The sequence below is a fragment of the Hevea brasiliensis genome, chromosome 9, assembly GCF_030052815.1.
Source record: "Hevea brasiliensis isolate MT/VB/25A 57/8 chromosome 9, ASM3005281v1, whole genome shotgun sequence".
NCBI lineage: Eukaryota > Viridiplantae > Streptophyta > Magnoliopsida > Malpighiales > Euphorbiaceae > Hevea > Hevea brasiliensis.
In genome coordinates, this window is record NC_079501.1 from 82,594,667 (window position 1) to 82,617,342 (window position 22,676).

General features: G+C 34.9%; 1 protein-coding gene and 2 long non-coding RNA genes across 5 annotated transcripts; all 3 read left to right on the top strand.

Moving 5' to 3' along the window:
* The first annotated feature begins 591 nt into the window (after positions 1-591).
* Positions 592-2,210, top strand: LOC131183429 (uncharacterized). Its single transcript, XR_009151512.1, has 3 exons — positions 592-662; positions 1,402-1,458; positions 2,029-2,210. It is a non-coding gene; the product is annotated as an uncharacterized LOC131183429 (long non-coding RNA).
* Positions 2,211-7,912: 5,702 nt separating this feature from the next.
* LOC131183430 (uncharacterized) lies at positions 7,913-9,362 on the top strand. Its single transcript, XR_009151513.1, has 2 exons — positions 7,913-8,592; positions 9,166-9,362. It is a non-coding gene; the product is annotated as an uncharacterized LOC131183430 (long non-coding RNA).
* A 3,779-nt stretch (positions 9,363-13,141) lies between these two features.
* On the top strand, positions 13,142-22,662 carry LOC110653438 (type I inositol polyphosphate 5-phosphatase 12). Of its 3 annotated transcripts, none has more exons than XM_058153840.1 (11): positions 13,142-13,415; positions 16,447-16,699; positions 16,926-17,739; positions 18,101-18,225; positions 18,395-18,479; positions 20,473-20,632; positions 20,735-20,775; positions 20,919-21,186; positions 21,407-21,530; positions 21,612-21,972; positions 22,114-22,662. In XM_058153840.1, the coding sequence occupies exons 1-11, from the start codon at positions 13,400-13,402 to the stop codon at positions 22,468-22,470; spliced, it is 2,604 nt and encodes an 867-aa protein (XP_058009823.1). In that variant the 5' UTR covers positions 13,142-13,399; the 3' UTR covers positions 22,471-22,662. The 3 variants fall into 3 exon arrangements, with proteins under 3 accessions (XP_058009823.1, XP_058009821.1, XP_058009822.1); XM_058153839.1 differs by lacking the exon at positions 13,142-13,415 and adding an exon at positions 13,619-14,916; XM_058153838.1 differs by lacking the exon at positions 13,142-13,415 and adding an exon at positions 13,607-14,916 and having other exon boundaries at positions 20,473-20,775.
* Positions 22,663-22,676: the final 14 nt, after the last annotated feature.

Sequence of the window (22,676 nt, forward strand, 5' to 3'; positions counted from 1 at the left end):
GATTTGACTGTTGGCATGTGACAATGGGTTTCCATTGTCATTGCCAACATTTAAAAAAAAAATAATAAAAAAAATAATTTTCAAAAGAAAAACCGGGAGGACCCCCCCCCCCATTTTCTCTTTTCTCCCTCTCCTTCCCTCTCTTCTTCTTCTTCTTTTTTTTCCGGTGACCTGCCGGCGACCTCCCGAGCAGCTCCCCACCAGGCCGGCGACCCTCCGGCGACGGCCAGACACCAGAAACAGCAGCAAGAGAGGGAGAGGAGAGAGAAAACGCGCGCACAGTGAGCAGCGGCTTTTCGGCGCGATTCCGGCTTCATCCGACGTCCGATCGAGGCGATTCAGGTGGCGTTGGAAAGCTTGTTCCGAGAGCTTTCTTTTGATACCAATTTTGCAGCAAATGGAAGTCGGATGAGTGAGATATGGAGGAGAGAAGTTTCGGATTTTTCAAGATTTTTCATCAGATCTACGACGATCCGAGACCACCTATGGACTGAGGAAGAGGAGAGGAACATGGTGGTATGATCAGTTCTGGCAAATGTCGCCGGTGGCCGGCCACCGTGCGTGGTGGTTCCGGCGGTGGCTCCGGTGGCTATGGAGATAATTCAACTTTCAGAGGCTTCCTCATAAATTTTTGAAATTTTTGAGACACAGATAAACTTCGGGTAAGACAATTTCTATTATTTCTCTGTCTGTGGAGCATAAATACAGTATTTCTTAAACAGGAAAAATTGGAGAAAAATTCTAAGAAAAATATATGATGAAAGTAAAATTATTTGGAGATATTTTATGGTGTTTGTTGAATTTTTGAGTGATTGTAGAATATTTTTGAAAAATATAGATGGATTTTAGTTAGATTTTTAGCATATGGACATATAAGATTATTTGAAATTTAGATAATTAAATTTTATATAATTGGTTGAAGCTTGAGGATGGAGGTTTAAATATGTGAATATTTAATTGGGTTGAATTAAGAATATGTTAGATGTTGAAAACTTATGGAATCGAGTAAAATTCTTGAATAAAATATTCATGGGTGATTAGAAAATAATAATTCATTTTGCAATAGCCTTATAATATTATTAAGGACCGCGGAGCAAAATTTTAGAATTTTTAGAGCCTGTTTGAGTGGATTTTTGAAAAATGTCAATTATAGGGACTAAAACGTAATTTTTAAGATTTTGAGTATTGTATGATTTGGAGGGCCCAGGAGGGGCCATGTGATATTGATGAGATGTGGTTGTAGAAATTGAGAATTTAGAAGTGTTATTTGAGCCTTTTTGCAGGTTGGGTAGGTCCTGGTATAGGGAAACTCACGGATTTCCGGTATGAATTAGGCTGTCTATTGCCTCTTTAGAGTTTTATCTTAACTTAGTACTAATAAATTTATAATTTAATTATTAGGTGATTGAGGTCAACTATTTTTCTGCATCCAGCAGCCACAATAGTCATCGGTGTACTGTGAGTAAAATATTAATTTTAATTGTAATTTCACTATTATTATATGTTCAAGCATGCCCATGCATCACTTATATGTATGTATCTATGTAGTTAAACTCTAGGCACGTTTTATGTTGCATTCATAACTGTTAAAGTGCCTTGGATGTTGTTGTGATAATTTGGAGCAGTGTGCGTGCGTTGGCGTGCGTGTAATGTGGTGTGGACTATGGATAGGACAGGTAGACACGGCTTGAGATCTTCGCTGGGACTCGGTCCTTCGGGGTAGATACGGCTTGAGTTCTTCGCTGGGACCCCGATTTGGTTATTAAGTGGAAGTCCGAGCTGAGTTCTTCGCTGGCACAGGTTGGATTTAAGAGAGCTGTGGGGATCAGCTCCCATATATTATGATTGCTATTATTGGGTGTGTGAGTGCTCCAAATAACCTTTTTGCTGTTATGATGTGAAAATTATTGCTGATGATGCATTTCACTCTATAAGGTGTATTAGTTTTAGATAGTTATAGAGGTTATGGTTAAAATTGATATTTTACTCCCTGAGTCGAACGCTCACTCCTGTTCAATATTTTTCCAGGCCACAGGAGGAGACATTTTTCAGAATAACCTGTCCCTTTCCTCACAGGTTATGAAAAGATTACTTAACTGTATTATTATTATTATCTAAATTTATAATTTAGAACTCCGCATGTACTAGTAGTAGCATTAATCCTGTCAGGGATTGCATGAACTTAAGTTTTTGTATTAACAAATGAAAAATTTTTAAAGAGTTTTAAATAGTTTGTAAATGGTGTAACAGGATTGAGTTGGGCTCCCCTAATTTTAGTTTCTGATAATTACTGGGCTAAGTTGGCCCGAAATAAAGTTATAACAGCTTAATTTAAATTATTTCATATACATATTGGGCCCTAAATTATGGGCCTACTCATGGGTTGAGGAATAGTTAGGCTTACTACGGGCCTCGAGGGCTTTAGGCTGGCCCAGGTCCTAGTGCCGGTCCGGCCCATAGGTTGGGTCGTGACAAAGTTGGTATCAGAGCTTAGGCTCTAGATTCATGGGAAAGAATATACTTAGGAGTGTAAAAGGAGTCTTGTTAGGATGTTACATGCGGAGTATAGGATTCTGTTTTGTCTTTTCTGTAATTCTTTATTTCTAGATTCTGCGTTATACCTCGGGAAATATAAACGTTTCTCAATTAGTGTCTTGATTTTCGTGGAGTACATAAAATGTGAAATAGAGTTAGTAGACATGTGGGGTCCATCATGAGGATACATATTCCAAGAAATGCTATGTTTCTGTCTGTATGGGTTTAAATGGTGTGCCCATTTCGTGCAAGGCACGAGTACATAAAGGTGAGTCTTGAAAGTACAGTTGCCCTATATAAGGATGAGGATACCACTGCTGGCAGTCATCAGTGGATGACCCAGTCAGAATAAGTTTATGATAATAGAAGATTCAAGAGAGATAAGAGATTAAGAGACCTAGTCTGTCAGGACGTATCGTAGTAACTATACAATGTTCTCGATGTTTGCTCTGTAAGCTGCAGATTACAGTACCGACATGAGATTATTGTGTAGAGCTACGTGCATCCCCGTAGTGCTCCATAATGAGGGTGTTTGCGGATGGCTTCTGTTTTGGTACAGTTATGCTAGAACAGAGTTTTATATCTGCAGAGGAGTTGGGAACTCCTGGTTAGGAGTCTAGAGTTAGAATATTGAAAGGTCACAGTTGGGTGGTAACTAAAGTCAGTGACTCAGTTACCCTAGCATGAGCTAGAGCTGCATTAAGAGTTGCTATCAGACCAGAGGTTTCGGATTAGTTGCAAAGTAAACGTGACACTTATGGAGTGAGATCATCTAGTCTTCAGTATGGAATTTTGGATCATTTTTGTAGTACGACAGACATTTTTCTTAGAGCTTAGTGAGAATAGTATACCTTGTGTGTATCAGTATGGAATAAAGTATAACCCTACTACCTAGAGAAGGTCGGAACTATGAATTGATGATTTATAGAGCTATGATATGATAAGAGAGACATTAATTTGACATGGTTCTGGGCAAGGTGGTAAATGTAGTATCTTTGTTGCAGCAAGTTAGGGTATAGTCCTATCTTTTCAGAAGGGATCGAAAGTTATTACTAATAATGGTAACCAACAAAATAGTGCCCCAGATGGGACTGTAGAGTGTGGTAGAGAGTAGTTGGCTCAGGTATCCTGCAGAGGATACAAGTTTCATTATAGGAATCATATATAATCAAATCACGATGGATGTAAATCCTTTGAATTGGATGACGGGTTGGGGTGCTCAGAATCTTAAGTTTTGGCTAATTGAGTAAACATGGAAAATAATAATAATAATAATAATAATAATAATAATAATAATAATAATAATAATAATAATAATAATAATAATAATAATAATAATAACAAATAAATAAAATTGCTACAGAATCAGTTCTCAAGGTAATAAGGGTATTATGTAAGCTAAAGGATAAGAATAAAAATCATACGATAAAGGCATGACTGCAATTTCCTGAGTTCCTTTCTAACTTCATATTGTTCAAGACAATAGTATAATCTAATTATAATAGTGTTAAGAGTAATAAATTAGCGAAGATAAATTATAGAAGGCCAATGGATAGAGAAAGTACAGAATGAAGGCTTGGACAATTGGTGCCAGATCCAATATAATCTAAATGCCAGTAGAAGTACTAGCTAGAGTGGTCAAAGGACCAAATCTGAATAGCACAGATATGTGATAACGTGGTAGAGACTCTGAAAGATATAGTTAGCAGGTACAGCTGTCATGTTAGGAAGAAGAATGGAACCAGGGATAGAATAGCCAAGTTCTATTTTGGGTAAGACAAAAGAAATAAATGAAATGACAACCTGAAGGGCGCATAATAAAACGAACAAAGTTAAGATATAGGGTAGGCTAAGTGTTATTCTTGGTAAGGTAAATGGCAAGGACGGAGAACCCAAAATGGGACCACATTAGTGAGAATAGTGATGGAGATATGGAATCTAGTAATGTGATACTCATAGCATGATGTAATTGAGGTAGTGCCAGGGGCTAAAATATAGAGCTTGGAGTTACATGATTGGATCATACTTTATCTATTCCCTATTCCTAAAGTGAAGTGGATAGCAATGGGGCAAGATTCTTTTAACTTGTTAACAGTATCAAGAAGATTAGGTGAGGAATATAATAATAATGAGCAAAAGCTAGAAAGTGTGTAGTGGTATTGCGGACTATCTAATTTGGCAGAGATAAAGGAGTTAGTAAGTAGTAAGTTGAATAAAAGTCAATCTAAGGGATCAAATAAGTATGATGAGAGGAAAAGAATGATAGATAATGACACAAGGGCTTTAGGTTAGACTTTTGAGATAGTGAGAGGGTAGTTAGAGGTTCATTATGAATGTCAGGCAAACATTTTTAGTGTGACCAACAGAATCACTTTGCAGTGAAGCAATAACGACAGGACAACAGTAGGGGTAGAACGAGAAGTGACAAGTCTGGGTGGTTATAAATCACTAGAAAGTTCAAGGATCAAATTAATGACCATAGATAAGGGTGGAATTAGTATTGGAAGAATCTATTAGTAAGAGAAATCTTTCAGGATTCAACAAAAGTTAAGGGCACAATATAAATGATGATAGATATGAATTACAGGTTGAGTATAAGTAAAGTTAATAAATTATAAAATATTATGTCAGGAAGGACGATTGTACGGTAAAGGGTTTATGCAGATGATACCTTATAGGTAGAGCACAATTGTGCTAAGAGATGATGAAAATTTGAAGAGAAAGACCAAGAAACATAGGTTAAACATTATAATATGGACAATCGAGCTTAGTTGAATATAAGAGTTTTTTTCTTTCTTTTCAAGTTTAGCTCGTGTTTTTGATTCTAGAGCGTCATATAAGGAACAGAGACTGAGTCAAGGAGACCTAGTTATTTGAGAGTTTGGTAGGCACCAATTCATACATAATTTCCTGATATGAGAATGACAGTAAGTACGTACCTAGTGTTAAGTATGAAAGGACGATCAGAATAGTGACAGGAGTCAAATGGAGTTAGCTACCAAGGCTTGCAACTGTTTTAAACTATGAGCTAGAGGAAGTACTATTTATGGATGAGTTTCAATAGATGAAATTGTTTCTAATGGAAAAAGTTGAGGTTGAAATTTGGAAAGCTATAGGCAGTATATGTGATTATATTAAGGAGAATGAACACATAAAGTATTTTGTTTAGAATTAAGGCATGGCACACATTTCCCACAGTAGTGTTAGTTCAGATGGAACTCATAGTTTCAAGGGCTCCTATCCATCCAGGATGAGCAATTTCCTACTGAGGTTGGTGGGAAATGATAATGTTCTGATAGTTAAGTTGGAAAAGGGGATACAAGAAAAATTTTCTATGGTTAACTACAAATGTTACATAAGGTGAAGAATGTGCTGGTAGGAGTAAATCGTAAGGTTAGAATTCCCAGAGTAATAGAACTAGTAATCAATATAAGACTCAGAAATAAGATGAAAGTTAAAGTTGATGATGGGATGAACATCCTTGAAGGAAAAAGGTGTAAGGGTGAAATAGGATTAAGATTTAGGAATAAGTACAGTAGGTTGAAAAGATATCAACAATACCAAAAATAGGAAAAGGGAAGTGGATAAGATGCAAAGGACAGGAAGAAAACTCGATAGAGCCAGTTATAATGATGAGGATAAGGAGGAATAGGTATGCTAGGAACACACTAAGGGATGTTTAAAATAAGTTATTATGAGATGATAGATTAAAGGAGTAGTGGAGCCTCGATCTGAGTGCCAATGTGTCAGAAGTAGGCCACATACTAAGAAGCTAAAGGAAGAAGTCTAGATATTTCCATTCCAGAGAAGGAGTGAGAATTGATAAAGTCGCATGGATTGAGTTGTCAGGGAATATAAACACTTTTGTTACCTAGAAGGAGATACCCAATTCACTTTCCAATATTGATAAATGATACACTTGGCCCTTGGAGGAGACTCTACCTGACTAATTACATAAGATGGGTAGAGGTTGGTCTAAGTACCTTAGTAATGACACACAAGAGATTAAAAATTTGGAGTATCATGGAAGTGAGAAGATTTATGGGTATTGACCACTGAGGTCATAAGAAGAGTGAAGATTTCGAATAAGATGCCTAGATTAGGTGCTACAGGAAAGCTACTCCTAGGATACCATGGAATAAGGAACATAAGTTATGTCATTGGGGAAACATAGTTTATTAAAAATAAAGGAATGATGACTGAAGTCACCAAGAGACATGTTGGGGCGTAATAAAAGTGAGATAAGCACCAAAGTTGATTGAAGTTATGAGACATCAAGTCTAGAACAGTGAGGTATAGCGAATACTTGAAATGTCAGAAAAATAGTCAATGAATAGTTACAAGATAAAAGCCCTCTAGAAGGAGATGATGACAAATAGGATACTATAGTAGAATCAAAGAGCGATAGAATGTCATATATAATATACGAAGAGTTTGAAGAACAAATATTTTACCAATCTCTGTATAGCTGAAGGAGTAATGATTGCACTTGTTCTAATAATCTTCTTTTCCTCATTTCTTTGTTTATTCGAAAATTCGATGACGAATTTTTCTTAAGGGGGGAAGAATGTAACAACTAGGAAAAAAAAAATGATTTGACTGTTGGCGTGTGACAGTGGGTTTCCACTGTTACTGCCAACATTTAAAAAATAATAATAATAATAATAATAATAATTTTCAAAAGAAAAAACACCCCCCCCTCCCCATTTTCTCTTCTCTCCCTTTCCTTCCCTCTCTTCTTCTTCTTCTTTCTTTTTCCGGTGACCGGCCGGCGACCTCCCGAGCAGTTCCCCACCCGGCCGGCGACCCTCCGGCGATGGCCAGACACCAGAAACGGCGGCAAAAGAGGGAGAGGAGAGAGAAAACGCGCGCACAGTGGGCTGCGGCTTTCCGGCGCGATTCCGGCTTCATCCGACGTCCGATCGAGGCGATTCAGGTAGCGTTGGAAAGCTTGTTCCGAGAGCTTTCTTTTGATACCAATTTTGCAGCAAATGGAGATCGGATGAGTGAGATATGGAGGAGAGAAGTTTCAGATTTCTCAAACTTTTTCGTCAGATCTACGACGATCCGACCGTTGGATCGACGATCCGAGACCACCTATGGACTGAGGAAGATGAGAGGAACATGGTGGTATGATCAGTTTCGGCAAATGTCGTCGGCGGCGACGGCCACCGTCCTTGTGATGGTAAGTGGCTCCGTGGGCTATGGAGATAATTCAACTTCCAGAGGCTTCCTCATAAATTTTTGGAATTTTCGGGTAAGACAATTTCTATTATTTCTCTGTCTGTGGATCATAAATACAGTATTTCTTAAATAGGAAAAATTGGAGAAAAATTCTGAGAAAAATATATGATGAAAGTAAAATTATTTGGAGATATTCTATGGTGTTTGTTGAATTTTTGAGTGATTGTAGAATATTTTTGAAAAATATAGATGGATTTTAGTTAGATTTTTAGCATATGGGCATATAAGATTATTTGAAATTTAGATAATTAAATTTTATATAATTGGTTGAAGCTTGAGGATGGAGGTTTAAATATGTGAATATTTAATTGGGTTGAATTAAGAATATGTTAGATGTTGAAAACTTATGGAATCGAGTAAAATTCTTGAATAAAATATTCATGGGTGATTAGAAAATAATAATTCATTTTGCAATAGCCTTATAATATTATTAAGGACCGCGGGGCAAAATTTTAGAATTTTTAGAGCCTGTTTGAGTGGATTTTTGAAAAATGTCAATTATAGGGACTAAAACGTAATTTTTAAGATTTTGAGTATTGTATGATTTGGAGGGCCCAGGAGGGGCCATGTGATATTGATGAGATGTGGTTGTAGAAATTGAGAATTTAGAAGTGTTATTTGAGCCTTTTTGCAGGTTGGGTAGGTCCCAGGTATAGGGGAAACTCTGCCGGATTTCCGGCATGAATTAGGCTGTCTATTGCCTCTTTAGAGTTTTATCTTAACTTAGTACTAATAAATTTATAATTTAATTATTAGGTGATTGAGGTTAGCTATTTTTCTGCATCCAGCAGCCACAATAGTCATCGGTGTACTGTGAGTAAAATATTAATTTTAATTGTAATTTCACTATTATTATATGTTCAAGCATGCCCATGCATCACTTATATGTATGTATCTATGTAGTTAAACTCTAGGCACGTTTTATGTTGCATTCATAACTGTTAAAGTGCCTTGGATGTTGTTGTGGTAATTTGGAGCAGTGTGCGTGCGTTGGCGTGCGTGTGATGTGGTGTGGACTATGGATAGGACGGGTAGACACGGCTTGAGATCTTCGCTGGGAGCCGGTCGTTCGGGGTAGACACGGCTTGAGTTCTTCGCTGGGACCTCGATTTGGTTATTAAGTGGAAGTCCGAGCTGAGTTCTTCGCTGGCACAGGTTGGATTTAAGAGAGCTGTATAGGGGATCAGCTCCCATATATTATGATTGCTATTATTGGGTGTGTGAGTGCTCCAAATTACCTTTTTGCTGTTATGATGTGAAAATTATTGCTGATGTTGCATTTCACTCTATAGGGTGCATTAGTTTTAGATAGTTATAGAGATTATGGTTAAAATTGATATTTTACTCCCTGAGTCGAACGCTCACTCCTGTTCAATATTTTTCCAGGCCACAGGAGGAGACATTTTTCAGAATAACCTGTCCCTTTCCTCACAGGTTATGAAAAGATTACTTAACTGTATTATTATTATCTAAATTTGTAATTTAGAACTCCGCATGTACTAGTAGTAGCATTAATCCTGTCAGGGATTGCATGAACTTAAGTTTTTGTATTAACAAATGAAAAATTTTTAAAGAGTTTTAAATAGTTTGTAAATGGTGTAACAGGGTTGAGCTGGGCTCCCCTAATTTTAGTTTCTGATAATTACTGGGCTAAGTTGGCCCGAAATAAAGTTATAACAGCTTAATTTAAATTATTTCATATACATATTGGGCCTAAATTATGGGCCTACTCATGGGTTGAGGAATAGTTAGGCTTACTACGGGCCTCGGAGGCTTTAGGCTGGCCCAAGTCCTAGTGCCGGTCCGGCCCATTGGTTGGGTCGTGACAGTGGCCAACTAAGCATACAAAGAAAATACTTAAGTTAAAATTAAACAAAAAAAAATGCAGATAGATGGCATGAGTGAGAGAAGAAGAGAAAAGGAGAGAGAAGAAAAAAAAAATTAAAAAGTTAAAAAAAAGGGGTGTAGATGTTATGAAAATGGCGTGAGTGAGAGAAGAAGAAAGAAAAGGATAGGAGGAGAAAAAAGAAGAAAAAAATTACAAAGAAAAAAAAGGACCTATGCATGTGCTATTTTGCTGCGCCAGATGAGAAGAGGAGAGAGAAAGGAAAGAATTAGAAGAGGAGAGAAAGAGAGAGGTAGGATGAGAGCAAATTACCTACATAGGTTCTATTGTGGTATGACTTTGTTTTCTCGCAAGTGGTGGCTTCAAAATGAAACACTAAGGTTGGTTTCTTTTTAATCTTTGCCTTTTTTTTTTTGAAAAAAAAAAGAATATATTTGTTATATGCATGAGGTGACGCCTCCTAACGCCTGACACCTCTTATCTTTTGGCCTAGAGTGCTTGCTTTTTTGAATATGGGCGCGCCTTAATTAGGCGAGTCGCTACTATGGCACCTCGCCTTGCCCAGCGCCTCTCAACACCTTTAGCAACACTACTATGGATACATAGGGATAATATAGTTCATTTAAGAAATCTTCTAAAGCAATTGTTAAGTATGAGATATTTTAGGGATGCAAACAATTTAATGGCAAGTAACCGCAAATGTGAGTACATAAGGTAATTAAAGTTCAAGTTTATATATTCTTTGACAGGTACAATTTAACTAGTGCAAATAGACCAATAACTACAATGTGTACTTAAGGTTTTGAGCCAAATATATAATTGAACCTCACATATGACATAATGAGTAAATGATTGCTCATTTATGAATAGTGATTCATAAGAATTCAATCATTCACTAGAAATTCACCCCAATTAGAATTTTTATTTTCTACTTTGAAAGTGTATGATTCGCTAAATTAATTGAATAACTATTGTGATTAAAAGATTATAATTATTTTGATAAATTACAAAAAAACACAACATTATAATCAATCTTGTCATTTTTCTGCAATTATTTCTAATAAAGTAAAAATAACACATATACCTTTTCTTCTAACTCATGGACTCGTTGTGGTACTCACATGGCTTGGCCATGGGCCTGAAGCAAATCTCATGGCCTTTCTATGAGATAAGCGCACTCTTCTAGATTTTTATGCATTTTAACATTTGAAACACATATCCCAACCCAAATTTCTCAACAAACAACGCAATATAAGCTCCTAACTCAAAAATGGAGAGACTCTACTACCAATTAAAGGCATAGAAGTACAATGCAAGTAAAATTAAAATTTAAACCTAATTAAGTGGCATGCATTATATACAAGATAAATTTCAACAATTGTCCCTGAACTTATATAGTTGTTAACACTACAATTTTTTAACTTTAAAATATAACATAAAACCCCTTAAACTTTCAAATTTTATACAGTAAAATCCTTCTAACTTTCAATTACTGATTTTTCAATTAAAAACTGATGTGAATAGCTTCCACATGGTGCTTAGTTAACATTTCTCTCTCATCTCTTATACAAAGTATAAAATTATTCTCTTTATGCATGAAAAATGATTTTATCTATAGAGAAAAAAAGGATTCAATTTACACATGGTTTGAGAGAGAAAATAGAAATATTGACTAAACTTCATGTTGGAAATGTCTAGGTTAGCATCTAACTGAAAAATCGGTAATTGGAGATTAGATAGATTTTACTGTGTAAAATTTGAAAGTTGATGGGGTTTTATGTTACATTTTTAAGTTGATGGACTGTAATGTTATAACTAGATAAGTTCATGGACAGTTGTCAAAATTTATCCATTATATACATCCCATTTTAACATTTGAGCATCAATATGCAATAAAAACCACGTGTTCATAACTTTTATGACCCTAATTGATTATATTTTGAATTTGGAAAACAATGGAAGAAGAAAGACACAATTGAAAATTAAGAAATTACCCTTCAGCCCAAAATCACAATTCTCGCATCTTAAACATCCATTGATCCATTATTAGTACGCTACATAAGATAGATATAATTTTAATGAAAGATACGTTAATTTATATATAGATAAACATATTATATGCAAATGATCCATTGTTAGTATGCTATATAAAGATAGATACAATTTTAATGAAAGATACGATAATTTGTATTTAAGCTTAAAAATAAATCAAAATAATTAAAAAATAACCATCTTGTATTATCAAAATTAAAATTTCATTATTATTATTATTATTATTATTATTATTATTATTATTATTATTATTATTATTATTATTATATAAATGAGTTAAGATACTTATCAACTATTTGGTAAGAAAATATTTTGTAAATTTAACGAATATATCATAAAGTTTTGGTATCATTGGAGAAAACTGCATTTAGGGTTCAATAGAAATTGGTTTCAACTGAAAAAATCTATCGAATTAATTTTAATTTTTTTATAAATCAATTTGATTTAAGTTTTAATTTTAAGAAAATCAATCATTTTGGTTTAATTTAGTTTTCTAAGAAAAAATTTAATAGAATTAAATTGAACTATATATTTTATTTTTTAAATTAATTGTAATTAAAATTTAAATTTAAATTAAAAATAAAAAATATAATGTATGAAATGAATCCAAAATAATCTAAAAAAAATAAATTCAAAATAAAGCCAAATAAAAAAACACATTGAATGGATTCGAGCTAGTTTGGTTTGATTTTTTTTTTAATTTAGTTTAATTTACTATAAATTTTAATTTTTTTTTTTAACTAAATCGAATGCATTTGAGCAATGTTCACCCCTTAAATTCTCCTAATAAGCATGAATATATTTTACAAATTTTAGTTTATTTTACTAAATGAATGAAGATATGATCCTTTATAATGTCAACATATTTTATAAGTATACGCAATACATTTTTCAAGATCATATTATATAATGTCACATTTCACTATGTTAATTAGGGTTAACTTTTGCAATTATACTTTGACTAAGCAAATATATATATTTTTGTTAAAATAATTAAATTTAATTTGCATATTAATAACTTCGTATCTCTAATTAAGTTTGTTTAATAGTTAATTAATTTGGCTAAATAAAAACTAATTTTTCTGATTTTAGACTTGCATTACAATGAAAATGATGGATTATTAGTTCAATAACCACTTAACAAATAATTTTAATAAATTTTATCAATAAATCATATCCATTAAATTATTTACCATTTAAATATTCTAATAGAAGTTAATTGAGAACACATACTAATAAAAAAAAGGAAATTACCAAAAAAAATCTCAATTTTTAAAAAATTTACAATTCTACCCTAACTAAGAAAATTACCAATTAAACCCTAAACTATTGAGAATTGCGCAATTCTACCCTGAACTATTGAGAATTGTGCACTTCCGCCTTGAACTATTGAGAATTGTGCAGTTTCACCATTAACTATTGAGAATTGTGTAATTCCACCCTGAATTAAAAAAAAAAAACCGGAGCCTCCAAAATCGAAAGCTTTCTTCCTCCCTTTCGTTCTTCTTTTGCTATTGTGTCTCGACAGCTTCTCCAACCAACCTCCTTCCTTTCTTTAATTCAAAACTCATAAAAAATATCTTCCATGTCTGCGATTGATGTCTCCCTTGCTCGCTCAAAGCCAAGAAGTGATGCGTGAAGCAATTGTTCCTTCCATACATGGGTGAGAGCTGTTCTATATACATTGTGGGCAATGAAAAATTCATTATGTAAATTTTTCTGATGTGGAGCTTATTAGGTAAATATAAAAGTTTTTGTTTACGATTCTTTAATAATATATGGTTTACTTGACAATTTTTTTTTATTTTAATTTAGAGAAATTATGCAAATCTTTAATACATTAAGGTTCGATTGGCAATGTTTTCGGCTCGGGATAGAATTGTAAAAATATTAAAAGTTTAGGTTTTTTTCTGATAATTTCCCAAAAAAAACTTAAATTCATTGTGATAAAAAGGATTGTTTGTGGTGTAATTTAACTAATTAATTGAATTATAAATATTGGCCCATCTATCAATATTAAAAAAATTGAAAAATATAATAAAAAAATTAAAAATAATATGAAATAAAGGACCAATGGTAAGGAGGACAAAGGGGAAATGAAAACCGGGCAATTGAAGAGAGAAAAACCGAAGGCCAATGTGCATGGTAGTTAGCGTAGCCTCACTCACACGTCTGATTCTGTTGAAGAAGATATGGAAAATTCTTCACCGTACACTCCTCCTAATTCTTCGCTGCAACATGCTCTTCTTTCTTCTCTCCCTTCTCTTGTGGATCTCTACCTTGGACTCATTCTTTGCTTTCCATTTTCTCTCTATCTTTCTTTCATTTCATTCGTTCTTTCTTTCTTTCTTTCTTTCTTTCTTTCTTTCCACCAACTTTTCAAGATTCTTGACACCCAATAACAACAACAACTACTATGGAGGATAGAATTGAAGAAGACGAGGACCGAGAAGCTTTGGCGGGGCTAAGTCAAGTCCCACCGCCTAATCGCAGGATGCATTCCTACAGCCAACAGCTACGTAGCAACTCTGGCCAGAAGAAACACAACAAACTCAGAAAACATAGCCTCGATAACATCCCACACCCTGTTTCTGAACGCTACTTGGACTCTTCCGATGATGACTACTTGCCGTATTCATCCCCTTCCCTCTCCTCCTCTACATATAAAACTGTTGGTGGGAGTGGTGGTGATGAGATGCTCCAGCAGAGGCTCGATTTGAGCCTCACCGTTGAGGGTCCTCCCGATGATGTTCGGCAAACCCAATTGCCGGAATTCATTGCAAGTGGAGGGACGGGAATCTTCAAGGCTCCAAACCGTGCAGCGGTCCATCCTGGACGTCCTACATGTCTGGAGCTCAGACCTCACCCTCTTAGAGAAACCCAGGTGGGTAAATTCTTGAGGAACATTGCTTGTACGGAGACGCAGTTGTGGGCTGGTCAGGAGAGTGGAGTCAGGTTTTGGAGCTTTGAGAATGCGTACGACCCTGGGTGTGGGCTAGGGGGAAGAGTGAGAAGGGGTGATGAGGATGCAGCGCCGTTTCATGAGTCCGCAAACACGTCGCCCACCATGTGTTTGATAGCTGATGGTGGGAATAGGCTGGTTTGGAGTGGACACAAGGACGGAAAGATCAGGTCTTGGAGAATGGATCAACCATTGGATGATAATGCCCCTTTCAAGGAAGGATTATCATGGCAGGCTCATAAAGGTCCCGTTCTTTCTATAGTAATGAGTACTTATGGTAAGGTCTCTTTCTTTTGCTTTGTTAATAATTGGTGACTTGGAGTTTTGAAACGTTTGAGGAAAAGATTCATTTTTATGTAATGGAGGACAATTTACATTGTGTTTGAGTTTGCATTTGTTATTATTTAGGATAATGTTAAGAAACATTTCTATTTGAATAAAAATAATAATAATTACGAGAAAGAACTGTACTGAATGCTTTGGATATATGAAACATGCAGGAATGAGACATTATATTTGAAATGACTCAACATACTATAGGAAGCATTGTGTGATCGCCAAATTTCATGGGCATTGGGCAAAACTAGCCTTTGACTGTTTTGGTTATCTTTAATAATCAGTATTCTCAATGTTGTTGCATTTTCTGCCTCTTTTTTGTCTTGTTTTTCATATTCATGCACACAAAAAAATTGTCTATATTGATGTTTGGCAAATGTTATTATAATTGTGAAAAGCATTACAATTGTCCTATGACAACATTTATCGCAAATGTTGTTTAAAGGAATGTGGCTATTAGTTATTGTTTACAGCAACATTTATGCAAAAAGTGTTTTTCCAACATTTATAGACAAATTTATAGTAACAACATTTACAAGCATTACAGAAAATGCCATATTATGATATTTATGTAAATATTTCTAGCAATTTAGTATCACAACATTTATAAATATTACTAAAGCGTGAGTAAAATGTATAAATTTAAATAATTGCCGATTTTTTTTATGGTAGATTATAATAGTTATAAACTTTATTAAAAGGTGTAAACAAATATGTGAATTAGAATATTAAATTAAAAAATTATTAACATTATCTAATTGAAACAAAATAAATTGGCACCAATTTTGCTATATATATATATATAAAAATTGTCATTACAGTTTCATTGAATGATTAAAATTTGACATGCTATAAATTATCAACAAAAAATACAATTAGATAAGTAATTATGATTACTAATGGAAAGAACTTAGCAATTAAAAAAAAACTTTCATCTTCTAATGAGAACAGGAGCCAAATCCCTAACCAATGCCACATGTACATGTAGAGTTTTATTAAATAACATCAGAGTTTTATAAGCAAGAGGCAAGTTCTTGACAAGTCTTGTTTGTTGCCTCCTTACTTATAGCTCCCCTATAAGTTGTTCATGAAATACACTGCAGTCAAACTGAAAAGTTGGAATTAATAAATATTAGATCTGCTAAGAAGGGATTGTTTGCTGGTTAGAAAAATAAAAAGATAAAAAGAAGAAAAAACTGAAACAAAAACTTCATAGTCGAAATCTAAAGGGCTTCATATAAATGCACATTTAGAGAATTACATATATTTGTCCTTTTCTTAAATATTATATCCATGTAATGAAATTGAGAGCTTGAATGTTTAATTCACACACTTAAGTAGTTGGAAGTTTTCTCTATCTGCTAAAGAAGAACTAAAGAAGGCATCATGTATGCAAAAGCTTTGACACAGTTGACACATCTTTTCTCTTTCATTATTGATTTCTTTTCCTAATTATTATGTTTGGGTTCAGGTGATCTTTGGTCTGGTGGTGAAGGAGGTGTTATTAAGATCTGGCCATGGGAATCCATTGAAAAGTCTCTTTCTCTTTCACCTGAGGAAAAGCACATGGCTGCTTTATTGGTGGAGAGGTCAAATATTGACCTTAGAAGTCAAGTCACTGTAAATGGTGCCTGTAGTATATCTTCTTCGGACGTGAAGTGCTTGTTATCGGATAAAGTTAGAGCTAAAGTGTGGTGTGCTCAGTCTATGTACTTCTCCCTATGGTAGGTTTTTACATTATGCATTAATTGTTGTATTATTGACATCATTTGGTTGACATATAATTTAAATTATGAGTATTGACCTTCAATGTTTTTTTTTTGCATTAGTATACTCTTCAAATAGCTATCTTTGTTTTTTATTCTTTGGCCTTGTAAAAGCAGAAGTCATGGACCATTTGTGAGGGGAGAAACAGATAAAAAAGGCTTATTTATCTTACATTTTCTGCAGGGATGCTCATACAAAGGAGCTTCTGAAAGTATTCAATATTGATGGTCAAATTGAAAACCGAGTTGACCTGTCATCAGCACAGCCACCAGATCAGCCAGTTGAAGATGAGATGAAGGTAAAATTTGTTTCCACATCAAAAAAGGAGAAATCACAGGGCTTTTTGCAACGTTCACGAAATGCCATAATGGGAGCTGCAGATGCTGTACGTCGAGTTGCCACTAGGGGAGCAACGGCATTTGTAGAAGAAACCAAGAGAACAGAAGCACTGGTGTTAACTTTAGATGGAATGATATGGAGTGGATGTTCTAATGGCCTCCTTGTGCAGTGGGATGGAAATGGAAATCGTTTGCAAGATTTTACTCACCATTCTTCCACTGTTCAATGTTTCTGCACTTTTGGAACAAGAATATATGTGGGATATGCGAGCGGCATTGTCCAAGTATTGGATCTTGAGGGAAATCTTATTGCAGTATGGGTTGCTCATAGTAATCCTGTGATAAAAATGGCAGTAGGGAATGGTTATATTTTTAGCTTGGCTACTCATGGAGGTATACGTGGATGGAACCTCACATCTCCAGGACCTCTAGACAATATAATACGATCAGAATTAGCACATCAAGAAGTGGTATACACAAGACGAGACAGTTTCAGAATTTTAGTTGGCACATGGAATGTTGGTCAAGGAAGAGCTTCTCACGATGCACTTATGTCATGGTTGGGTTCTGCTGTGTCAGATGTTGGCATTGTTGTTGTTGGGTTGCAAGAGGTAGAGATGGGTGCAGGTTTTCTTGCAATGTCTGCTGCCAAAGAAACTGTAAGACTGAGTTGTTTACCTATGTTGATGATGATGTTTCTCTCTCTTTCCCTTTCTCTTGCATGCCACAATTGATGCTCTCTGAATTCTCTCCCTCTCTCTCTCTCTGTCTCTCTCCAACACCACCCACCCCCCCCCTTCAAAAACACTCTAATTGAAGTCTGATGTTTTAACTACGTAACATCTCATCTATTTCCAAGGATTATGATCATTGACAACAAACTATTAGCGCTTTGATTTTGATTCAATCTCTTTGTTTTTTTAAATGATATTTGAGTGTTTGTGCATCCATGTTTCTAAATTCTACATAGTTGGTATGATTTATGCATTATTGTGTTTCCTGTTTATTTTCCAATTATAGGTAGGACTTGAAGGGAGCTCTATTGGGCAGTGGTGGCAGGACACCATAGGGAAGGCATTAGAGGAGGGAACAACTTTTGAACGTATGGGTTCTAGGCAGCTTGCAGGCTTACTTATATCTCTTTGGTAAGTAATTATAATGAAGACTGAGTGAAAGGAACCATTATTTCATGTAATAAAGCTGCCCTTCATCTTTCTTTTCTTTTGTGAAACACCCTAACCTGCCTTGTTGATATCCATAGTGTTCCTACATTCTTATGTTGCTTTGGAACTTATATTGTGAGTTAATAATTAGGGTAAGGAAGAATCTTAGAGCACATGTTGGGGATGTTGATGCTGGAGCAGTTCCATGTGGCTTTGGACGTGCTATTGGTAATAAGGTGATACTGTTTGCCTCCATGGTGCTTATTTGTCATGTATAAAATTTAAAATTAGGTGTACCTTTTCTTGCCCCAAAAATAGAATGATAAAGTAGTCAATTAGAAAGTAGCATTTGCAAATAGATTAACATGATAGCTTTTGTAATGTTTGTAGTAACTCTTGCACACAATTGTCACACTGCTAATAGTTATTTGCTTTTATTGGCTTTCACTATGATGGCAGGTAGTAATTAGAACTCTTGTTTCAAAATTGGCATCTTCATCTATCTTGCAATGAATTGACAGTTTTTGAAAATTGGACTAGACTAGGAGTCAAACAAATTAAGTTAGGAACCAAACCAGTTAAGCATTTGGCACAGTCCAGTATAGTTTTTAATGTACCTTTTCGCTTTAAAAACTATTAAAAATTTTTAATATTAAACTAGATTTTAACCAAGTCAAACTAGTTGGATGGATGAACAGGTCAGCTTCCAGTTCATGGGTTTCATTTTTTAAAAAATTGTAAATTAGGAAGTCACAAATGAAATATGTTTCTCCTCGGGAAAGTGTCTCTTCTTTTTTCTTTTTCTTTTTTTTTTTCCCACTTTCTCCGTACCATGTTCATTGCTTAATCAATCAATAACAATTCATTTACAAAAACATAAAACACTGTATAAGTTGAATTGACTGAATTTGATAAATCCTATTATATGTGATAAAACCTAGGATAAAAAAAAAAAAAAAAAAAAAAAAAAAAAAAAAAAAACTGAATTTTCTAAAATCTATTGAATTTCGGAGTTTTAGTTGGCAATATGGTATAAATGACTGACATTGTTTAGAGAGAAGATTTCATATTGGCAGCATATGCATTATTTTCCAAGAAATCAGGTATATTGTCACCACTCAGGTAGACGGTTGAAGACCTCCTGAAATTAATGGACATCAGTTTGGCATAAAAAGTGGTTTGACCAATTGCAAGGGAATAAAAAAATAGCTTCACACATGAAAAATGCCTGATCAGAAATATTTTGACAAAAGTTTGATCATGCTTGGATTATTCTGGTGTGTGAATTCTATCTTATCAAATACCATTTAGCAGGATGTGGTATGGTAATTGCAATATTGTTTTGCAATTTTTTAATTAGTATAGTTTCAATCAAGGTAAACTGGAAAGGGGGGGAGTGCCCAAGCCAAAGAGCTCAACCAATTAATAGATTATGTTTTAGTTATAAACTTGATAATTGTAACAAACACACAAAGCTTCCTCAACTTTGCAGCTTGAATTCAGGATTCTGCATCGGACACAAAACATTAATGTTCTTTCGATAATAAATGCACCTACATATTTTTCATCCAAGAATACAATACAAGGTGTTGCAGCTTGCAGGACTGGTTACTGTATAAGGAATTAAAAAAAAAAAAAAAAACACTCTTAGTTCTAGTTCTAGATCACTTTATAACTGTCAAAAATAGGTTCATCTTTTTTATGGTTCTAGATTTTTATTCATTTGAAACATCTTAAGAACTTACTGTTGCTTGCTTGGTAGCAGAGAGGGAAGATAGGAAATTAAGGCAGTTCTCCCATTTCCTGTGACTGTAAAATCTCAAAGGCAAAACAGTTGATTCCTTTCTCTTTTTTTTTTAAAAAAAAATTATTGGGTTAAATGCAGTCAATCAGTAGGTATTTCTATGCCTCCAGCTCTGTCACCTTTGATAAGAAACTAAAAGTGGGCTTTGTAGATATAACTGCATTTCCCCTTTTCCTCTCCCTCCTCAATTTAAAGGATAACAATCATACCCGTCCCTTTTCTGTCTCTTTGTCCCTTCATCAAACCACAGAATATATTAGAATCCTAAGGCATTTGATGTAGAAAATGAAACTGGTGAGGCAGTGATGTGTAAATAAGAAATTTGGACAATTGAAATGTGCCTTTGTTTTTACTTATACTCTTCTAAATTTGCTCTTTTTTTTTTTAATGTAATGTATTGGCGGGGTTACTTTTTATACTTGCAGGGAGGTGTAGGTTTGAGGATCAGAGTTCTTGACCGGATAATATGCTTTGTGAACTGTCACTTGGCCGCACATCTGGAAGCAGTCAATCGTCGCAATGCTGATTTTGATCATATTTATAGAAATATGGCTTTCAGCCGGTCATCAAACCTTACATCAGCTGGTATGGTGCGACTCCTGTTTTTGTGTTGCTCTCTTGCCTTCTCCACATATTTATTCTGGCTATTTTATATTTCTGGCTTGCCATTGGTCCTATCTATTGCAGCTGGTGTCTCAACGGCCACTCAAGCGCATAAGGGTACAAATGTATGTATTATATTCTCATCATTATTACCTACATCAGTAATATCTGGCTCTTATAGTTACAATTATTATCTGGCTCTTTATAATTACAATTATTATCTTTGTTGCTATGATCAATAACTTGCAACGTCTTGGGGTTTTTGCAGGCTGTGAATGCCAACTCTGAAGACACGAAGCATGATTTATCTGAGGCAGATATGGTTGTGTTTCTTGGTGATTTTAATTACCGGCTTTTTGGTATATCTTATGATGAAGCAAGGGATTTTGTTTCACAAAGAAGCTTTGATTGGCTTAGAGAAAAGGATCAACTCAGAGCAGAAATGAAAGCAGGAAAAGTTTTCCAAGGAATGCGTGAGGCTCTCATTAGATTCCCTCCTACCTACAAGTTTGAAAGAAACCAACCAGGTTTAGGAGGTAAACTTGTTTTATAGTATTGGTTTATGAGTCTAGGCTTCTCTGGAAAGTCTCCTAAAGAGGATCGTTCTGATATATATATATATATATATATATATATATATATATATATATATATATATATATATTTATTTTTTTTAAATGAATCAGTTTTCATTATTTATTTATTTTTAAACAATATCTTCCAGTTTGGAAATTCCATCATGCATATTCTTTGCAGGATATGATTCTGGGGAGAAAAAGCGCATTCCTGCTTGGTGCGATAGGATAATATATCGTGACAATCGGGTAGCTTCAGTGTCTGATTGCAGCTTAGAGTGTCCTATAGTCGCATCAGTTGTACAGTATGTTTCATAGTAAGATTTTTTATGCTTTTTTTTTCATCATCTATCATTATTCTAACATTTGGTCTCCACGTGTACCAGGTATGAGGCTTGCATGGATGTCACAGAGAGTGATCACAAACCTGTGCGTTGCAAATTCAATGTCCAAATTGCCCATGCTGACAGATCAGTGAGGAGACAAGAGTTTGGGGAAATTATTAGATCTAATGAGAAAGTCAGGTCTTTGCTTGAAGAATCACGTTATGTTCCAGAAACTGCTGTAAGCACTGATAACGTTGTCTTGCAGAACCAGGATACATGCATTCTGCGTATTACAAACAAGTGCATCAAGGAAAAAGCTGTATTCAACATTATTTGTGAAGGTCAATCCACTGTCAAGGATGATGGAGAAGAGCCAGATTACCGTCCAAGAGGTTCCTATGGCTTTCCACGATGGCTTGAGGTACTTTTCCATGTTTTTGAATCCGACGCAACATTTCCTGTGATGCATCAATATCTGTTTTTCTGAAGGTCTATTCTTGGACTAATATGTACTGTTTGCACTGAAGTGGCTTATTTTCTTGTATTTTTTTCCTCAACATAGGTGACACCGGCTGCTGGTATAATTAAACCTGATCAGTATGTAGAGGTATCAGTACATCATGAAGAGTTCCATACCCTAGAAGATTTTGTTGATGGCATCCCACAAAACTGGTGGTGTGAAGACACACGTGATAAGGAAGTGATTTTAGTTGTGATTGTCCAAGGAGGTAGCTCAACAGAAATGAAAAGTCACAGAATCCATGTCCGTCACTGCTTCTCAGCTAAGGCAGTTCGCCTTGAGTCAAAATCAAACAATGCTAGAAAAAACCAGGGAGGAGCAGTTAACCGATCAGAACTCGGTCAATTAAGCAGTTCTTCTGATAAAGGCGATGATCATCGAAATTCGCGTAAATCTTGAAGCTAAAATTGAAGGCTGATAGATATAGATGCATCTTGATGTAAATATTCTTGAGGCATGATCTCCTTCTCACTCATTTCTGGACAGGTCCAATTTGTTTGTTCTCATGTATTTATCTTTGTAGTTTCAGTGAATTTATGATTCTTGATGAGCAGTTTTTGGAAAGACTGCAATAGATATGCCTGAGCTTCATCTCTTCTTCTGAA